Source organism: Nicotiana tomentosiformis, chromosome 1 (genome assembly GCF_000390325.3).
Source record: "Nicotiana tomentosiformis chromosome 1, ASM39032v3, whole genome shotgun sequence".
NCBI lineage: Eukaryota > Viridiplantae > Streptophyta > Magnoliopsida > Solanales > Solanaceae > Nicotiana > Nicotiana tomentosiformis.
In genome coordinates, this window is record NC_090812.1 from 48,334,152 (window position 1) to 48,353,658 (window position 19,507).

Consider the following 19,507-nt stretch of genomic DNA (forward strand, 5'->3'; position numbering starts at 1 on the left):
AACGAACGACTCCCAAAGACCATGACAAAACGCTAGCTTAATTACTTTGGAATGAAGTAATGTATCTTTTTTAGAAACAAATATCTACTCCTACTCGATTAAATTACTTATATCAAGTCAAACTCCTCAATATGCTCAACTTTTAAAGTTTTTAAAGGAATTTTAGGTATATATAGAAGTAGCATTAGTACCGAGTACTTCAAGTGAGTCTACAAAAAGTTGCAAGAATTTGAATTTGTGATAAATAAAATGGATGCATATCTAGAACTATTTACACATTTTATATTTGTACCAATGAACAAAAACTTCTCTCCGCACCTCCATCTAGTAACCAATTTTTTTTCGTCATCAAAGAGTAATTAATTATTTATTGCATTTATTACTTAGTAAATAAATATATGGGTTTTTGTAAAGAGTAATTAGCTTCCATCACAAACTATTGGAAATTTTGAATTTACAATAGGAATAACTAAAATTAAGGATTTGTAAACTATTTTCTATTAAGATACATTTGAAAAAATTAAAAAATATAACAATAGCATATCCAATATATTCCAACATGGTAGAAAATAGAAAATACTTTTTAAAAGCTATTGTACTAAATCTCATGGTGAGATGCATAAAAAATAAATTAGGAGTGAAACAACTTGTGAACTTGAAATGAACATAGGCATTGATGACAGAATTAAAACGATAGAACTTGCAATTAACACTCATAATTATAGACGAAGAGCAGATTTTTACTTTTAAAAAAACAATATGTAAACACAACAACAAAAAAAAATAATATTCAGAACACATTTTGTTTATCAGATAAAATTTTCCATTTTTTAAAACCGTTTCCAAAAATCTGTACAAACGGCAATATTTTCAAATTTCAACTAAACAAAAAAAGAGAAAGGAAACAAATGAAAAACAAAAAGGATATCCAAAATAAAATCCAGGCAATGATTCCATCACGTTGCCCAAGTATACTCCTGCAGATAAGGGACTTGATTGGGAAATAAGGTAATTAATAAAGGCCTTTTTGAAATAAAAGAGAAAGTCACGGGGCCAGTGTGACACAAAAAAAGTGACAGAGAAGACTAGGGTCTCTCACAACTCTTTAGGCAAAAACTGACACCTCATTGCTTTCTAAATTCGCCGGAGAAAAAGACGGAAATGTTCACCGCCGTTCTCCGGCGTTCCTAATAGTTTCCGACAACAACGTCATCATCCAGATCTCCTCTCATCCGGACAGCAACAATGGCGCACCACAACAAAACGACGTCGTCGTCGGTTACTCAACAAGTTCCTCTAGTCATTACTCTCAATTGCATCGAAGACACAGCGTTAGAACAAGAATGCCTCTCCGGCATCGCAGTCATCGAGCACGTGCCTCTCAGCCGCTTAGCGGAAGCGCGGATCGAGTCAGCTACAGCCGTACTTCTTCACTCACTCGCGTTCCTCCCACGCGCGGCGCAACGTCGGCTCCGTTCGTGGCAGCTCATTCTCTGCCTCGGATCCTCCGACCGAGCCGTCGATTCCGCGTTGGCTTCCGACCTCGGACTCTCTCGACTTGTTCATGTCGACGTTAGCCGCGCTGAAGAGGTGGCGGATACTGTTATGGCGCTTATCCTCGGTTTGCTCCGCCGTACTCATCTCCTCTCTCGCCACACCTTATCGGCTTCCGGCTGGCTTGGCTCCGTTCAGCCGCTGTGTCGTGGAATGCGCCGGTGTCGTGGCCTTGTACTGGGAATTATTGGTAGATCTGCTTCGGCAAGGTCTTTGGCTACTCGGAGTTTAGCATTCAACATGAGCGTGCTCTATTTTGATGTCGAGGTAGCGAAATTGAGAGTATTTCCGTTAAAATTCCAACTTTACTGGCTAAATTTTCGTAGCTTAAGTGAAATATAATTAATTAATCAACATGATCCTGCTCTATTTTGATGAGGTAGGAAAGTTGATTGATTTCGGTTTAATTGAGTAGATTTTTCATGGCTTATCACAGTAGTGTGAAGGATTGTTGAGATAAGTATTAGTGTTTAATATCTATGCATGCTAACAAAGGTTTCATTTCTTAAATGATTACAGGGAAATGGAAAAGTGAGCAGACACTCCATTAGATTTCCATCTGCTGCCAGGAGAATGGATACCCTTCATGACTTACTTGCTGCAAGCGACCTTATATCGTTACACTGTGCTCTAACAAATGAAACAGTTCAAATTATCAATGCAGATTGCTTGCAGCATTTAAAGCCTGGTAATTTTTGCTCTGGATATGTATCTGAAGTAGTTCCCTGTTGCCCCAATCACCCATTTCCACTATCCATGGGGATGACTTGTTGAGCATTTCATGCAGGGGCATTTCTTGTTAATACCGGTAGCAGCCAACTGTTAGATGATTGTGCTGTCAAACAACTTCTAATTGAGGGAGGCCTTGCCGGCTGTGCTTTGGATGGTGCTGAAGGGCCACAATGGATGGAAGCATGGGTATGATGAATAGTCTTAGGGTATGATTGAATGATAGGATTATATTTGGATAAGCAGTTTTTTATTTGTTGAATTTCTCTCATGTGCTTGCTAGTAAATGATGGTGGGACTGAGTTTTCCATCTTTGGAGTTTGAACGATGCTGTTTCGTCAAAATGTCGTTTCTTTTGTGCAAGAAAGAGTGAGAGGCCAGGTAATAATTGGTGTTGTTGTGAGATTCATACACCTATAGGAATGGGTACTCATTTAGGAAATTATGAAGAAGGTGGGTAATTGCTTCACCGTGAAATCTTGCTTGTTTGATAGATATTGCTCTGCAATTGTGAGAGTGAAATTGGGTTGCATATATAAAATGAATTAATTTTGAAGCACCGAGGATGGGTTCTAATCTAAGTGTTATAGCCATAAGTCCAATAAATTTAATTAATTTTGAAGCACCGAGGATGAGTTCTAATGTAAGTGTTATAGCCCTAAGTCCAATACTCCAATGCTTGCTAGTGAATAGTTATTCTCATTCGTAGCTAGTAGACCGGACACCACCTAGTGTATATACAATGAGGCAACCAGAACATGTCTGGTGTGGTCTAGCAGTCATCCTTACCTTGTCAAGGAAGTTGCCTTCCAGAACACTTGTTTTGGTGAGAGATTAATGGTGAGGCCTGAGGGGAAGGGATTCTGGACGCTTTTGAGTTGGTTAGTTGTTCTGAAGTTTCCCTCAACTCCTTTCTCTTGTTATGCTCCATATGTTGGAGTTGGGTGAGAGAGCTGACATTTCATCTTCTCTTCAGGATGACAAGGTTATGACCCAAGTCAGCAACCTGAATGTTGTTGCCTTTTATCTTCTTTTCTTCTTTTGTTATTTCTTTTTCCTTGTAATATTTTCTATTATTGCATTTGAAAGGCCTTTAAAGTAGTTAGGGTTGGGCCTTACTTGTGACTTTTTGGCAGTGTTCTACTTTCTAGAGATATACTTGTTTAAGAGTAAATAGCTTTTTGACTATTATTCACTATCAAATTTGGGGGTCCTTCCTAAACATTGATTTTGATAATTCACTAGACTCTTGTGAAAATCTATTTTATTTTCTATAACGTTTTGCCTTTTACTAATTTAAGCTACTAGAAGAAAGGGGAACGAAAAACTCTGGAAAATTCATGATTGTAATATGTGTAAGCTACCTAACATTTGATAGAGCTACGTTGATAGTATTAGATCTTTTCCCAAGTATTACTAGCCAAAAGTAGCTTCTTCAAAATTTAGAATTTTCACGTTATATTTACTATATGGTATTAAGTGAAGTTGTTTGTAAGAAGCTTTATCGACTATGTGACACCAGGGGCGGATTTAGGGGGACGGAAGGGGGTTCGCCCGAACCCCCTTCGCCGAAAAATTACACTGTATATATAAGGAAAAATCTGTTTTTTACCTCTATATATTAAGTTTTGAACCCCCTTGACACAGCCCAACAGTGTAGCTTAGTGGTCAAGGGGGTTCAAAATCTTTGAAAGGTCATAGGTTCAATTCCCACTAGCTACGATATTTTTTTTTCTTGAACCCCCTTCATGGAGATCCTGCCTCCGCCACTGTGTGACGCTATGAGCTCATTTAACTAAGACTTTGTAGTTTTCTGATATTTGTGTGTACCTGGTTTGGCGTCTGTGGAGCTCTTGGTAGATTTACTTTGTTGAATTCAAGTTTTGGTTACCCTTGGACTTCAAGAAGTGTTCAGTCCTTTTTTCTTTTTTCACCACTTTGTTTTCAGTAGAGGCAGGATTGATGATTATTAGCAGGAGATTTAAAATGTTGGTGGTATCTATTTGTCACATTGGATTCTTGGATTTATATTAATTTGATATCAGGAATATGCGATGTGAAATTTAGTCTTTATTAGATTTTTTTAATTGACGGAAGTCGATGTATCTTTGGATTAGGTAAGGGAGATGCCCAATGTTCTGATACTGCCACGCAGCGCAGATTATAGTGAAGAAGTGTGGATGGAAATAAGGGAGAAAGCTATTTCTATGCTGCAATCATTCTTCTTGGATGGTGTTGCTCCAAAGGATTCTGTATCTGACGATGAAGAAGAAAGCGAGATAGGGTATGAAAACGAACGACACCAAATACAAGATGTTGAAAGCACGTTGCAGGTTTCTGTTAGTCATCAACCCATTGAAGATGTTGCAGAGAACTCTCAGAAAAGATTAGTGAATGACTCGAGGGAATCACCTAGTCAGCTTCAAGGCTCCATAGTATCTCAAAATAGTTCTGGTAGATCTGAAGTAAAGCGAAGCCGATCAGGTAAAAAGGCTAAAAAGCGGCATGGGCGCCATAAATCACAGCACAAAGTAGATGATTCTTTGGCATTTGAAAAGGAGAGTACGTCACACCATGAAGATGGTGCTACGATGAGCGGAACAGATCAAGGTGTGAGTTCCAGTTCACGATTTGCTTCTCCAGAAGATTTAAGAGGTAGGAAGATTGAATCAATACAGGATTCATCAGGGGTGCAGCTCCCGAAAAAAGGCATGGATCTCAGCAGAAAATCTGCGGAACTGCTGAAGGATGGTTATATTATAGCTTTACATGCAAGACATCACCCTGCTTTGCATGTCTCCAGACAAAGAGTTAAAGGGGGTGGTTGGTTCCTCGACACAATGTCAGATGTTACAAAAAGAGACCCAGCAGCACAGTTCCTTGTGGTTTTTAGAAGCAAGGTATGCTGATAAGAAATGTGGTTTTCCATTTACGGCAGCGCTGCCCTCTACTTTCAGATAGTGCCAAACTATCTGCATAGTGCTTTGGGTGCCATTTGGACGACTTCTGGAAAATGTTTTGAAAAAAAAAAAGATATTATGTTTGGATGGTTATAGTTTATTTCTTTAAATGTGAGTGTTCGTGAGTAGAAGAACTTTTCTTTGACAGCACCATTAAGCCATTTTTACCGAAAAAACAATAGTTAAAAGCAAAACTATTTGCAGAAACTTCTTGAAAAAATTTAAACACGTTTTGTTGGAAAGATTTTGTGCGAGATTTCAAAAATATTTCCTTAAATGAATGCCTTGCAAACACATTTAATAACTGAGGCTCTATTTCAGGATACAATTGGGTTGAGATCATTTACTGCTGGTGGGAAGTTATTACAGGTATGTTTATCACTGTACTTGTCATAAAACATCCTTGAGCTATGCTACCTCTGGGTGCAGTATTTTGGGTTTCTATTGTGCTTAACCATTAAGAAACTGCAAAAGCTTATAACGTTAAGTTGTTGCTCTTGCTTCTACACATGCTAGAAACTGGAAGTTTGAGATCATTTACGTGTTATTTCACTTGGATAAATAATTGAGTATAAAAGTGTGGATGAGTAATTCTTTTTCTTAATGATCTGTGTCCGGGCCAAGTGTGGATTAGTAATTGTTATATTTATTTCATCAAAATAATTCCTATTTTTATATGTAGAAATGTGTTTTTTTACCCCTCACCGCAAAGATGCCGTAGCTTTCAAAGTGCTCTTGTTCTATGTCCTTAATTTTGGTAGTATGTTGAATACTTTCTCCATGTTGAAGTTAGATCAATAGTTGGGTATGATAGAATCATAGAAATTCATTTCCTATGGCAAGTTGCCAACACTTGCGGCTAAGAATTTATTCTTTCCAAAAGTTGTGGGAAGTTTTATGCTGGAAAAGTTCTAAATTTGTCAATGTTAGAGGTCGACGTATTCAGGTATTCAATTGGAATTAGATGCACATTTGTTGCTCCGTTCTTTTGTGGATTACCACCTTGCTTGATTTTATTGTATCACATAAAAGCTGTGGTGTCACCCTGACCCTGATATTGCAGATAAATAGGAGGATGGAATTTGTATTTGCGAGTCACAGTTTTGATGTTTGGGAAAGCTGGACATTTGAAGGTACTATGGAAGAATGTCGACTAGTGAACTGTAGGAATCCTCTGGTAAGTTCTTGTTCTGCTTCAGACATTCAGAACTAGGTTCCTGCCCCATCATATGGTAGTCACATATTGTAACTATTTTGGTAATAACAATGTCCCAGAACATCGCTTTTTCATTTTTCTAAAACTCTCTCCAAAACATCTCTACCTGACCCCTTTCCTTTTTGAACTCCGGTTCTAATCAAGTGAAATACTACTTCTGTTGTAAGAATCAGTTATTTAATAAGGCTTATTCTCTATCGTCCACTATAGAAATACCTATATTTTGATGTTGTCATCGCTGCAACCTGCAGGCCGTTTTGGATGTACGCGTTGAAGTACTAGCAGCGGTTGGAGAAGATGGTATCACTAGATGGCTTGACTAGGCAGTGTCTTTGAGCCGTTGCGCATGATTTTTAAAATATGCTATGCTGATATTTTTGGAATATTTACCACAAGTAGTTTTGTAAGGCATTGAGTCAAGAGTTGAAGCAAGAGTTGTATGTTTTTAATGTAGCTTTCATTATTGCCTCCTATCAGGGATCTTTTCCCCCCCCATGAAAATGGCTGATTTATCTTGTTTTTTGTTTAGACTGTTGCGTTCTAATGAAATTTGCATGCTTTGTGAGTAAAGAGTGATGAATATAGTGATACTTTATAACTGCTTATTTAAAATCTTGAATCCCTTTAGCACCAAAAGCTTTGACCAAAGGTCAATGAAACGGAATGAATACTATGTGAGACTAAGGTTTACGTCCTAGCATAAGCAAAAACATATTGCTAGGTGATTTCTTTTCATCTCCTTAAACCTTAAGGAGCAGAGTTATCAGAAGTTGTACTGTTGCGTCCAGGTCCGCCCAGACATTTTGAATCCGCTTTTATCTGACAACATCTACACATATTAGATGGTTTGTTTTTGACAGTGAAACGGGGGATGCTAGAAAATTCAGCAAAGATGTTTTCCGATGGGTTCGTTCTAAATTATCCTTGTTTTGCCTCCTAATAGGGTGGCAATCCTATCCTAAACCAGGTGGAACTTTAACTGATCCAAAAACGTGGAGACAATATACACGTGAGTTCTTAATATAGTATGGGATTGGACACTTGAGCGCCCAACTTTTCTAAACTGATTACCAGAAACAGCAATAGCTGTACTGTTTATAAGCTGAAGTCCTGAGGAGCCAATGGGCGGGGAAAAAGAAAAAGTAAAACAATGGCGTCTTCTTAGAGTTAACAAAAGATGAATTAGCAAACTCTAGGTCTCAGTTCTTGATTTTTTGAAATAAAAAGTATTTAAGATTAAAATAATTCCTTTATTATTATGTTCAACCCAAATTCGGATTGATATGGTTTACTATTTGAATAATAGATGATTAAATCGAGGGAAAAAAAGAAACTGCGTAGTAAATGAAAGTTGGAAAATGAAATCTTTTTAAATTTTAACGGCCTAGGACAATTCTAGAACCTGCCATTTGTCAAGAGATGCGAAACCCATCTCCACCTTCCAGTTTACTACACGTGAACGTCCTCGATCACAAATTTCCCTCCATTACAATAATGTCGGTTACGTCATTTCTTTATCAGACACTCCATATATAAATGACCTTTCTCTCTCATGTTTCTATTTCACGACCAGAAATAAATCAGAAACACACACAAACCTCTAAAGTTGCTGTAGCGTTTCAGAAATTTTGGTTGATAGAGCTACATACACATATGGTGTCTGTATATCCAACACCACCAGCGGGTCAAGATTTCTACTACATGGGGGATCCGATGAAAATGGGTCTTCCGGGTTTGCATTCGATACAATCTGGTTCTAATGGAGCGAGTAGTCATGGGAATTCGAATTCGGGTTTGGTGGTACCCGATGACCATAACAAGAAGACCCGAAAGCCCTATACAATTACCAAGTCTAGAGAGAGCTGGACTGAGCAGGAACATGACAAGTTTCTTGAAGCTCTTCAGCTGTGAGTCTCTCTCTCTCTCTCTCTCTCTCTCTCTCTCTCTTTTGCTAGCAATACTTGTTTGTGTTTGCTGATGTTTCTTCCTTATCGGTTTGTTTTGCGTGTGTGTGTTTAAATATTACTTGATGTTCTTGGGAAAGTTGAGCAGGAATGAGGTAAAAATGGAAGCTTTGCACTTTTTGGGTTATACTATGTTGATGAAATGCGTAATTATTATAACATTGGTTCTAGTGGTGTAGTTTCTTTTTTGTCTTTTCAAATGGAGAAAATGAGTTTCTTCAAAGAGAAGTAAAATTAATAGAATGGAGACAGGCAGGTGAGTTAAATTAGAGCAGAACAATGGAACCGCAGTTGCATATCACGTATGGATGACTTAGGACTCCTAACATTTGCAAATGGAATTAAGTGACCTATTAAAAATTAGGTAGTCTTAATGATATACCAGATGGGCGCCATCTCCTGACCAGCTTCAGTGGATGGAAAGTGGGAATCAGGAAGAAGAACTCATTATCCCATTTTGAATATAGCTCACTGTCCCCAATTGTCATTGACGGTACATGCTTATTATAATGAAAGCTAGATACCAGAGGTAAGGAGCAATATTGCAACTATGATGGTCATAAATTTAGAATTAGGGGGATACGACTCTAACATATGCAACATCATAAATCCAAAGTCTGTCTTGGTGGCACTGATTTTAAGTAGGCTGTCAAAGCTACCTACTATTAAAAAGCAAAAAAATTAGTCTACTGTGGATAGGAACGATCTATTGGTCAAGCTTTAACGGAGGGAGAAGTGGGAGCCGAGAAGAAAAGCTCATCATTCCATATGTGATGTTATGCACTTACTAAAACCAAACCTTAATGTCATATTGTCATAAGCAAGAAGTCTTTCAAGTGATTATTCTGTCGTAGATTATATTAAAATTTGCAGATCTTCCTGTGCTAGGATATGTTTTAACACTCACAACCTCTAGTTGAACAAGATTAATGAGAAAACAAGGCTGGGATAGTTTTCAAGGTCTAGCTTAGGATCATAGGGTAGTTTCTATTCTGAAATCTCAATTTAAGAGTTGCAGTGAATGCATATCCTAATAGTTTGTGCCTATTGTTCTGTCAGCTTCGATCGTGATTGGAAAAAGATTGAAGCATTTGTTGGGTCGAAGACTGTTATCCAGGTAATTTGTTAAGCAGATGGTTTTTATTTGTTTATTTATTCTTTGTTTTTGTGGATTGAAAGAATATCTGACATCTGATGTTTCTGTAGAGAAGAAAGAACCGTATCTAATTATCTGGCTAAAATTTACCTTCAGATTGAGAGAATATTTTGATTCCTAAGAGAAGTTAGATCCTAGTTGTGCAATTTTTGCTTTTCTAAAATCGTAAAAAGGCCAAAAATGCCCCTAATGTATTGAAAATGCCTCAAAAATACCCTCCATTAACCTTTTGGGCTACAAATGCCCCTAATGTTTTCTTTGGGCTCAAACTTACCCCTATCTTCCTGCTGCCATTTGGTGGACAGGTGGTTAGAAAGGAACTTTAGAATTTTTAAGGCAAAAAGGAAAATGTACTTAGCCTTAAACATCGGTCTATTATTCTTCTATCCTTTTGGTGCAACCAGGCTTTTGTAAATGATGTAAATTTTCTGTTAGACATGCTTTGCACTACTTTTAGACTTCTATTGCACTTCCTTAGTGCTTTTTGTTTATCAATAATATCTTACCTTTATCAAAAGAGAAAGTTATTGCGAACATGCAATAACTTTCTTATATATATATATAAGAAAGTAATTGTTCGATAAAAGATATTCTCAATATTGTTATTTCTTTCTTGCCCATCTGCATTTCACATGATACTTGTGTTCGAGTCCGTTCTAGTTAAGAGAATCATCGGAGTCTTTGTTCCTTATTTTTTGTTTATCTTATGCTGGCCCAGGGCAATCTGCTTAAACAGTGTGCTTAGTTAAAAGCTTGCCATTACAATAACTTCTCACACGTTTACAAGAGCCCTTAATAGTATACACATCATTGTAGTTGATGAGGAGCAATCTTCACATAGTTTCCCGAATGTGTTGTCTTTTAGCTAGAGTCTACAAGAATTATTGGAAGAGAAACAGCTGTTGTATGTCAGGACAAGCTAGCATCGGCTTAATGTCTGGGGGCAAACATTGTGCCAGTTGCTTCACATATTTGGGCACACTTCACGAAATATGCTTTACATTTTGATATATGTCAATATATGCTAAAAAGCAAGCTATGCAGATCCGTAGCCATGCACAGAAATACTTTCTGAAGGTCCAGAAGAGTGGGACAAGTGAACATGTACCTCCCCCACGCCCAAAGAGAAAAGCAGCTCATCCTTATCCACAAAAAGCTCCAAAAAAGGGTAGGGACAATATCCGTCATCTGTTTTGTTTGTTACAAGATACTGGGCTGAAACTAATTTTTGCTTGCATTGTTGTATCGGCCTGCAACAGTTGTGTCCCAAGTTGGCAGCATCCAATTTCAACCTCCAGGAGCTTTGCCTGAACCAGGATTTGGTATCGGGCCTGATTCTCTAGCAGTGCCTGGAAATACAATTAATTTCTCTCCCTGGACTTACGACAATGTGCCTGCTATCAGCACAACACACATGAGAAAAGGTATTTGACTGCTGATTAAGGAGATCTATGTAATTTGAACAGACTTGTTCAAGAAAAACTACAGGTTGAATTTTGTTATTCTCAGATGACGCACAATTATCCAGTGGAGGAGTCGTGCAAAATTGCAGCAGCAGCAGTAACGAGAGCATGCCTAGGATTTGTACGACTAAAGAGAGCAATGCCCAAAAGGAGAGCAAGAAGCAAATGAAAGGTGTGTATTCTCTTTGGGTTAAAAGGTGTAATTTTATGAAAGATTCCCCATTCTCAGGATGTGCCGGTGATCTGGCCCAGTGTAAGCTGATGAATTATTCATTTTAAAATAACGTACTACTTAGGTCAGATCTTTTTCCATCATGCTTTTGGTTATAATAATTGGAACAAGTTTCATATATCTCTAAGGAACATGCATAGGCTTGTTAAAGAAAGTGTCAGTTCATGTTAGCGCCCACTAACCCGATGTGATACACTCATAAGAACTGTATGATATACCAAAAGCAATCTCTTCTGCCCTGTTGGGCTTGATAATGACTTCCCCCCCTCTAACCTAAGTAGTATGCGACAGTTAGACCTAAACTGAGTGTTAACCATTGGTGGGCTTTGGATGGATTGTGGAATGCTTGTAGAAATTTCGCAGTCGAAGTAGTTGTCTTTTGGAGTTTGATGCGTGTTTCAGTCATTATTTAGAGCTATATACTGGTGGAAAAAGACTTATCTTTGGGTGGAAGTCAGGCGCTGCATTGGAGAAAAAAACTGTTATTTGGGAAACAGTACAACAACAACAACAAATCCAGTATAATCGCACAAGTGTGGTTTGGGGAGGGTAGTGTGTACGGAGACCTTACCCCTACTTTGTGAAGGTAGAGAGGTTATTCCGAGAGAACCTCGACTCAAAAATAGCATAGTAACAATATAAATGAAAAGAAATACATCAATGGAGAAGCCATATAAAAAAGAAGCAGTCACAATAACATGATAATAAGACAACCAAACCAAAAAGACAACCGGTAGTAATAGAGATCTACGTATAAGAATCTACGAGAGTAATGATGATACTAAAGGTATGAAAAGAGAATTTGCTTAATGTCCTGCTAACCTTCTACACTAATTTTCAACCTCCACACCCTCCTATCAAGGGCGTCCTCGGTAAGCTGCAGATGTGCCATGTCCTGTCTAATCACCTCTCCCCAGTACTTCTTTGGCTTGCCTCTACCTCTCATTAGGCCCCCCATGGACAACCTCTCACACCTCCTCACCGGGGCATCTGGGCACATCCTCTTCGCGTGTCCGAACCATCTCAGCCTCGCTTTCCGCATCTTGTCCAATACGGAGGCCACTCCCACTTTTTCCCAAATATTTTCATTCCTAATCTTATCTCTTCTAGTATGCCCACACATCCATCTCAGCATCCTCATCTTCGCTACTTTCAACTTCTGGACATGGAGGGAACTGAAAATGCAACCTGAAATAATGAGTTAAACAAAAAATAATACTCCAATTTGTGATACCATTGGAACGTTAGTGCAGTCAGTAGTTATTGAAGCAAATATACTGTGTTGGAAATGTCACACGGGGATTGATTATTGTATTCTAAATGTCTCTTAGAAGTTGTCCAAAGATTGATCCTTGAATGTCAAACACAGTCGGCTATTCTCCACACATCCATCTCAGCATCCTCATCTTCGCTACTTTCAACTTCTGGACATGGAGGGAACTGAAAATGCAACCTGAAATAATGAGTTAAACAAAAAATAATACTCCAATTTGTGATAACATTGGAACGTTAGTGCAGTCAGTAGTTATTGAAGCAAATATGCTGTGTTGGAAATGTCACACGAGGATTGATTATTGTATTCTAAATGTCGCTTAGAAGTTGTCCAAAGATTGATCCTTGAATGTCAAACACACAGTCGACTATTCTGCTTGACAAATGCAATTGACAAAAAAAAGATACCAAGACAAGCAAGCTGATGATTTGCTGTTTGTACCAAAAAATTCAAGATATCATCAGTGTGTAAGCTATGCGTTTTGTCATCTGTTAAGCACAGATATTGATCTCCATTTTTTCTGTATTAGCTTCTATATGGGGTCTGTTTCATTATATGCAGTACCAGAGGTATCATAATCATGGTATCTTAATATCTTTCTAGTTCCTTTTCTTTTCTTTCCCTACTCTTTCAAATGCAAGATACCAGCTTTTCATAGTTAACAGAGAGACAAAGGTGACTTCTATATGGAGTCTGTTTAATTATATGCTGTATTAAAGGTATCATAATTGTGCTATCTTTTTATGTTACTTTTCTCATCTCTCCCTGTGTTCAAATTTGAAATGCCACCTTTTCATTGTTAAAAGAAACAAAAAGTTGCTATGCCTCTCTCTTCCTCAACTCAGGGCTCCCCCTACTTGGGAAGTTTTTCATGTCCTACCTCTCTCATGCTCTGCCTTGTGGATAACTCTAGGACTCCACTTGATTTAGTTCTTATGATCTTAGCTTGAATCTACTTGATCACATAGCAAAATTAAAGCTGGTGACATCATGAAACCCTTTGGTCGCAATCCGTACTGATTTTAGTGGTTGTTTAGAGACAGCCCAATGAGAATCTTCAGTGAACTTATTGGAGTAATCAGACATATTATGTTGTATCAACATCCAACAAGAATCTTTTGTAGTGTTGTCATTAACCTTTCTTTTACGTAACGTGGTATTTATGCTAAGGTTCATGGGTTAAAAATCAGGCACAAGCAAGAAAAGAGAGAGGAAAGTGAAAAGTACTGGGAATTCTTGGGGGATCCAGGGAGATACTCCTGGGAAAAGAGGGTTGTTAGGATGAGATTGAGAAAATGTTTGTCTCATATCATGTGGATCTTACCACACATGATCAATGTGCTTGTTTACAGCTGTAGGTACATTTACAAACTCTAAGAGTAGTTGGGCCCATTCAGTCCGTTAGAGCAAAGGGGAGCAAATTTGAGAGTATTTGATGCTTTTCTTTTCCCTGTATGACTTGTAATCAGATGGGGGAAAAGGCTACTTCTGTCTCCCTATAACCTTTATTTTATCTTCATTTAGTTCGTGCCAATAAAAGGATATGTTGCAGTACCAAGACAGAGATTACAGAGATTACTGCTACTTCTTTCTTTGCAGTTATTTTTTTGTGCAGAATACTTTATCAATTCAATATATTTGATTTGTTCTCCTTTCCTTTTTCAATTGCAGTTATGCCAAACTTTGCACAAGTTTACAGGTTCATTGGCAGTGTCTTTGATCCAAGTACGAGGGACCACATACAGAGGCTAAAAAAGATGGACCCCATAGATGTTCAGACGGTATGTGGGAATTAAATTAGCAGACACACATATAATGTTAGATAGCTTCAGTTTGCATCTCACATATGTAAAGTTGTGAACAATGAGAGGGAGCAGAGACATTTATGGTGCATACTGTAACTCTGTACACAAGGTGTATATCCTAGCTTGGATTGAGGTGTAGTTGTTTTTGTTGTGGATGATGCGTAAATCCAATTTGCAGACAGGGGTCTTAGATAATGCTCTTCTGATCCCAAATGGAATGACTTACTTTGTCTACCATGGTGGAAGAACTTGAATGGTTAATTTTATAGGTCACAGTTGAAATGTCTGTCGTTGGGCAAAGCAAAGATGAAATACTTTTCAAAGTTTTGAAGATGGAGAATTTTTTTTATACCAGGAAATGACTGAGTTAGATGTGTGCATTAGATATTACAATTGGCCAACAATGAATCTCTATTATTTCCAATTAGTATTAGATCATCAGCCCCTATACACTCCATATTAGTGGGAGCCTCTGAAACCTATCAATATTCTTTTGTTCAATATTGCACAAAACTGAAGGGAAAAAGGAACTTTCCTGATCTATTGTACACTTTGAAATGCATGTCGTAGAACAATAAAAAGTCAAATTTTTGAAAGGCAACAATACATGCTTTTTAGGATACTGAAATTCAGTGTTTTGTGCTTGTGTATACAACTTAGCACACTCCCTTTCTTGAGTACCTGACCGCCTCTCTTAGTAGAGGTGGGGCTAGTATCAGAGGTGTCAGAATCATCCCCTTTACAGCATCTTTAGGTACATTTGACATTTAGACAGTTACACTGCGATCGACAGACATGATCATCACAAAATTCTTTTTTCCTATCTATTTGTCTTTTTAAGATAGCAGAGTCTTATCCTGTTTTATCCTTTTTTGGAACTCAGACTGCAAATTAGATAACAGGAATTTCTTGGTAGTTCTTCTCTCTCTCTCTCACACACACACACACACACACACACCCCCCTTTCCCCCCCGCAAACTGTAAGTAGGGTCTTGGTTCCTGGAGTGTTAGATTCTTCAGATTATGGTGGACGTTAACTTCTTTTTTATCAGACCTCAGATGCACTACTGCATGCTGCCATGTTGACATGTTAGTCTATGAATTGCTTCATCTGTCACTTGACTGAAACGTACTGTTTTGTTGGTTTACAGGCACTGATGTTGATGAAGAATCTGTCCTTCAATTTATTAAGCCCTGAATTTGAGGATCATGTAAGTTTCAATCAATCAGTTACATCTTTCTTAATCAATAAAGTCTTACGTGATCTAATAAGAAATCTCAAAATGGTGATAGAGCTGGAGGAATTGCACTTTGGTCCTTTTAAGGGAGGGATTATTCTTCTGTTTTATTATGGTTTCTGATAGTACTGGTTAAGTCTTATTTTCTTAGTAGTATCTTCTTGTACCTGTGGTTGCAATACTTTTTAGTATTGAGACACCAAGTCCAACTCTACAAAATAAAAGCCAAGCTGAGCTGAGCGGGCGTTGTTTTTTGAGGTTCTATTAATGGAGGTTTGAGTTTGACATGGCTCGGGCTCAGCGCATATGCAATCTTTTTTTATTTCTCTTTTCGTGAAGAAAGTAACAAGAACAAATGGATATTGAGAGAGAGAATTCAAAACGAACTAAGAAATGGAGTTTCGCTGCTGTGCTGAATTTTAACGACCTTCGTCCATTGGTCTATTTTTGAGGAGCTAGCTTTCCAGTACTCTGAGATGAAGCAACAATGAGATCTGTTTGGTCCCTAGTTCATCCGTTGGCCCAGCTATATCACCATACTGTAATTTTAACTAGGATAAAATGTTGCATAGCATGAAAGCTAGGTGAGTTATTCAATTATCCATTGTTTATCTTAATTCGCTTTCTTATGCTTTGTGCAGAGGAGGTTTCTCTCATCGTATGGCTTGGGCGCTGAAAAAGATAAAATGGACCATCCTATAAAAACTGATTTTAGAGAGAATGCAATCCGAGCTGTCTAGGAATCTGGAGGAAGTTTTAGAAGATGCGTGGTCATTGCATATCTGGTGGAGACAGCGTTAGGAAGAGAGGGCAGCGTGATGCAAACACATGCGGCTTGTGTATCTAGTCTGTTTATATGCTTCAAACTTGCAAGTTGCTCCCAATGTTTCCAGCTCCATTCTGTATATACTTTTAGGGAAGACAATGCGTGAGTAGAGGTACGCTTTGAGGGCTTGGATATGTACTTGTGGAGAGTAGTATATGTTTGTGCTGTATTATAGGTAGATGGCGTAGGGCTTGTGTTGTATATTGTTGAGGGGTGTGACCTCATGGGTTTTGTCCTAAAAATGTGTAATAGGTTAGACACGTATGTAGCAGTGTGTTTGGCATGTTGAGAAGAACGGAAATCGAAACTTTGTGGTTTTGAGTAATGGATCAGTGACCTTATCACCTAAATGATAAAAACTGTGTAAGGTGGAAAGAAAGCAAGGAGCATAAATAGTGTTAAAGGCGGAGAATGCTTCAGTTACAGAGAAAAACAAACTCCAGTGAGTATTGTAAGATATCAATGCATTTTAGTTTTACGACTATTTATTCCCTTTGGCTTGTAAGAATGAGAATATCATATTGTCATAATTGGGAATAAGTAATTTTTTAAGCAGTAAACTTGATAAATCATTGTATTTTAACGAGGAATGGCATGAGCTAGAAGGATTGATCAGAGAGTATCTACTACTATGATGTAGTGTTTATTATAGAACATACTCGTATGTAACGTAATGTTACTGCTCGACGAATGTCAGTCAATAGGCAGATAAAAGGTTGGAGTCTTGAATCTTCAAAGAAAACTTTCAGACGTCAATAAAACAGATTAAGCCGATACATTAATACGAAAAACATTGAGTAAAAGAAAAAAGAAGAAGAGGGTTAATGTTTGTCAGCTTAAAGATTGAGATCTCGTTATACGCGGACTTGCCAATCCGGTAGTCTATCTGAGGCACGAAAAAGGAAAACAATCAGTTTAGGTCATTTGTTTGAAGCTAATGTGACCAAGTGGATGCCTCTACACATAAATCTGGGTCCAAAACTTAAAGTTCAGCCAAAAAATGAAGGAACTAACCAGTATATTTTTTAACAATATATCGGATAAAACTGGAGAATCAGCCGACGAATTTCGTGTTGAAAACATTTTGCTGAATAGTGTTAAAGATCGCATTTTCGTAAGAGGATACATCGAAAACATTTGATCGCTTCACGATTCACCTGAATGCATTAGATCGACTTTTCCTTTATCACTTTCCTCTGTTTCTTTTGTTTTCCTTTTGCATCAGTACACCAGCAATAACAGTAAGAAGTCTAATACTAAGCACAAACCAAATGATACCACAATGACTCAGGAACTTTACTTTGTAATTGCATCTTTCACTATTAAGAACATGTATTAATAGGGGAACTAATCAAAATCTACCTTGACCCCTTTAAAGAGAAAAATTAAAATCAAATCCTAGCTTGCATGCAAATCACATCTATATAATACTGAAGCTAAAGAATCCACTAACTAATGTCTCTAAATTCTTGATCTGTATAGAGCTACGTACGTATATTCAGTTCAACGTTAAACCTGTATATATGGCAATCCAAGATCCTCCTCCTTTGAGCTTGAAATTATCCCATTTATTCTATCAACAACCTTCTTCTTCATCTCCACCATTGCAACCTCAAACTCCTCCAATTCCTCCATACCCATATCTCCAACTGGCAACTCAAACGACGTCGTCTCTTCATCTTCCTGATCCACATTATTCTCAATCACTACATCTTTATCCTTCTTTTCAGTCTCTTTATGAACCGGAATTTCATCGCCTTCAGGAGCTGACGTGGCGACAATATAACGGTTTACGATGTCGTCAACAGAAGGATGGCCGAAGGCAAAGACGTTGCCGGCCAAAGAAAACGTGATAACAGCGGCTTGAGCGTCGCATCTTTTGACCAACTCCTTGGCTTTCTTAAAAAGACCTTGTCGACGTTTCGTGAAAGTGGTATGCCTTTTAGCTTTATCCTCTATTCTCTTTATCTCTACTTTTGTACGCACCATGTTTGCTTGGTAATCGTACTAGTAGTACAACTTAACCTGCAATTTCGAAAGGGGTTTAAATCTAGGGTTTTTCCTGACTTCTTTAACGATGTAAGTAGAAGAAATTCAAACCCTAGTTTTTCTGAATGTAGTACTGCGCTAAGTCAATAGGTAGTTCGAATTCAAACATGATTCTGCTTTATTCTTTTTGAAAATACAGATTAGTAGTTAATGAAAACTAGTACTACAAGCCAACGGATACACAAATTAATGAGTAACTTACCATGTGAGATGATCAGTAATTAAATTATTTTCTTGACGAAAGGAGGATTGGGAAGTAAAATCGAGAGAGAGAGGGGATTACCAATGAGAGAGAATGTCCCTTTCTCTTCAATACTGAGTACTGCGCTTTGCCGCCAAAGTAACAGACAGACGCGCCCTTTTTGTTGATGCGACAGATGGGAATGGGAGACGTAATTCACGAGGCCACAAGACCGGGCTACTGTGTGTATAACTGTATATAGGTTTAAATTTTGATATTCGCAAAAGTAAAAGATTTAAATATAGAAACTATCCAAAAAAATAAATTGCAATTTTTTTGTATTTAAATAATGTTTGAAAAAGTCACAATTAAAAAAAAAAAACTAACTCCTCAAATAGTAACATTGTAATTTCCATTTAGGCAAGGAAGTATATTTATATTAAATTCACATTCAAGTATTACTAGAAGAAAAGCAATAATAATGGTAATTTCCACCTTTGATGAAAGCAAAATGTTATTATGGAGTAACAAATCTTGGTGGGAGCGCTTTATGTCGAAAACGGCCATATTACTGAATATTAATTCACCTCGTTGAATTGTGATTATTCATTATTGCACTAGATATTAGACTCTTGGATAATTAATTGCCTTTGGGGAAACCTTACAGTTATTCGTTAAAGAAAATAATTTAATGAAGAAATATCTTACTAAAGAAGAGGGGTAACCGGGTAAGGACGTAGAGAATGTGGCAATCTGCCAAATTTTTCTTTCTTACTTGATAATACTATGTTTTAGCTAATAAAACTTAAAACGGGGACGTTCGTTGATCAATCATAGGGGAGATAATTCGTCAATTATTCA

The 19,507-nt window shown here is 37.7% G+C and overlaps 3 protein-coding genes across 4 annotated transcripts; 2 read left to right on the forward strand and 1 right to left on the reverse strand.

The window, feature by feature from the left end:
- Positions 1–1,063: 1,063 nt before the first annotated feature.
- LOC104110043 (C-terminal binding protein AN) lies at positions 1,064–7,029 on the forward strand. Its single transcript, XM_009619460.4, has 7 exons — positions 1,064–1,821; positions 2,074–2,242; positions 2,342–2,472; positions 4,401–5,183; positions 5,565–5,612; positions 6,307–6,420; positions 6,711–7,029. The coding sequence occupies exons 1-7, from the start codon at positions 1,246–1,248 to the stop codon at positions 6,780–6,782; spliced, it is 1,893 nt and encodes a 630-aa protein (XP_009617755.1). The 5' UTR covers positions 1,064–1,245; the 3' UTR covers positions 6,783–7,029.
- A 978-nt stretch (positions 7,030–8,007) lies between these two features.
- Positions 8,008–16,985, forward strand: LOC104110044 (protein REVEILLE 3). Its single transcript, XM_009619461.4, has 8 exons — positions 8,008–8,366; positions 9,483–9,540; positions 10,624–10,747; positions 10,839–11,003; positions 11,089–11,214; positions 14,219–14,328; positions 15,504–15,563; positions 16,232–16,985. The coding sequence occupies exons 1-8, from the start codon at positions 8,113–8,115 to the stop codon at positions 16,328–16,330; spliced, it is 996 nt and encodes a 331-aa protein (XP_009617756.3). The 5' UTR covers positions 8,008–8,112; the 3' UTR covers positions 16,331–16,985.
- A 714-nt stretch (positions 16,986–17,699) lies between these two features.
- LOC104110045 (agamous-like MADS-box protein AGL61) lies at positions 17,700–18,958 on the reverse strand. 2 transcript variants are annotated; one of them, XM_009619463.4, is made up of 2 exons: positions 18,668–18,958; positions 17,700–18,441 (listed from the first exon to the last, which is right to left on the reverse strand). In XM_009619463.4, the coding sequence occupies exon 2, from the start codon at positions 18,403–18,405 to the stop codon at positions 17,926–17,928; it is 480 nt and encodes a 159-aa protein (XP_009617758.1). In that variant the 5' UTR covers positions 18,406–18,441; positions 18,668–18,958; the 3' UTR covers positions 17,700–17,925. The 2 variants fall into 2 exon arrangements, with proteins under 2 accessions (XP_009617758.1, XP_009617757.1); XM_009619462.4 differs by having other exon boundaries at positions 18,749–18,955.
- Between the last annotated feature and the right edge of the window lie 549 nt (positions 18,959–19,507).

What these genes read in the sequence shown, in the direction of transcription:
- LOC104110043 (XM_009619460.4), top strand. Translation starts at nt 1,246, where the DNA reads ATGGCGCACCACAACAAAACGACGTCGTCGTCGGTTACTCAACAAGTT. An exon ending in TGCTCTATTTTGATGTCGAG is followed by an intron (nt 1,822 to 2,073) that starts GTAGCGAAATTG and finishes AAATGATTACAG; the next exon opens with GGAAATGGAAAAGTGAGCAG. An exon ending in TGAACTGTAGGAATCCTCTG is followed by an intron (nt 6,421 to 6,710) that starts GTAAGTTCTTGT and finishes TGCAACCTGCAG; the next exon opens with GCCGTTTTGGATGTACGCGT.
- LOC104110044 (XM_009619461.4), top strand. Translation starts at nt 8,113, where the DNA reads ATGGTGTCTGTATATCCAACACCACCAGCGGGTCAAGATTTCTACTAC. An exon ending in GAGCAAGAAGCAAATGAAAG is followed by an intron (nt 11,215 to 14,218) that starts GTGTGTATTCTC and finishes TTTCAATTGCAG; the next exon opens with TTATGCCAAACTTTGCACAA. An exon ending in ACCCCATAGATGTTCAGACG is followed by an intron (nt 14,329 to 15,503) that starts GTATGTGGGAAT and finishes GTTGGTTTACAG; the next exon opens with GCACTGATGTTGATGAAGAA.
- LOC104110045 (XM_009619463.4), bottom strand. Translation starts at nt 18,405, where the DNA reads ATGGTGCGTACAAAAGTAGAGATAAAGAGAATAGAGGATAAAGCTAAA.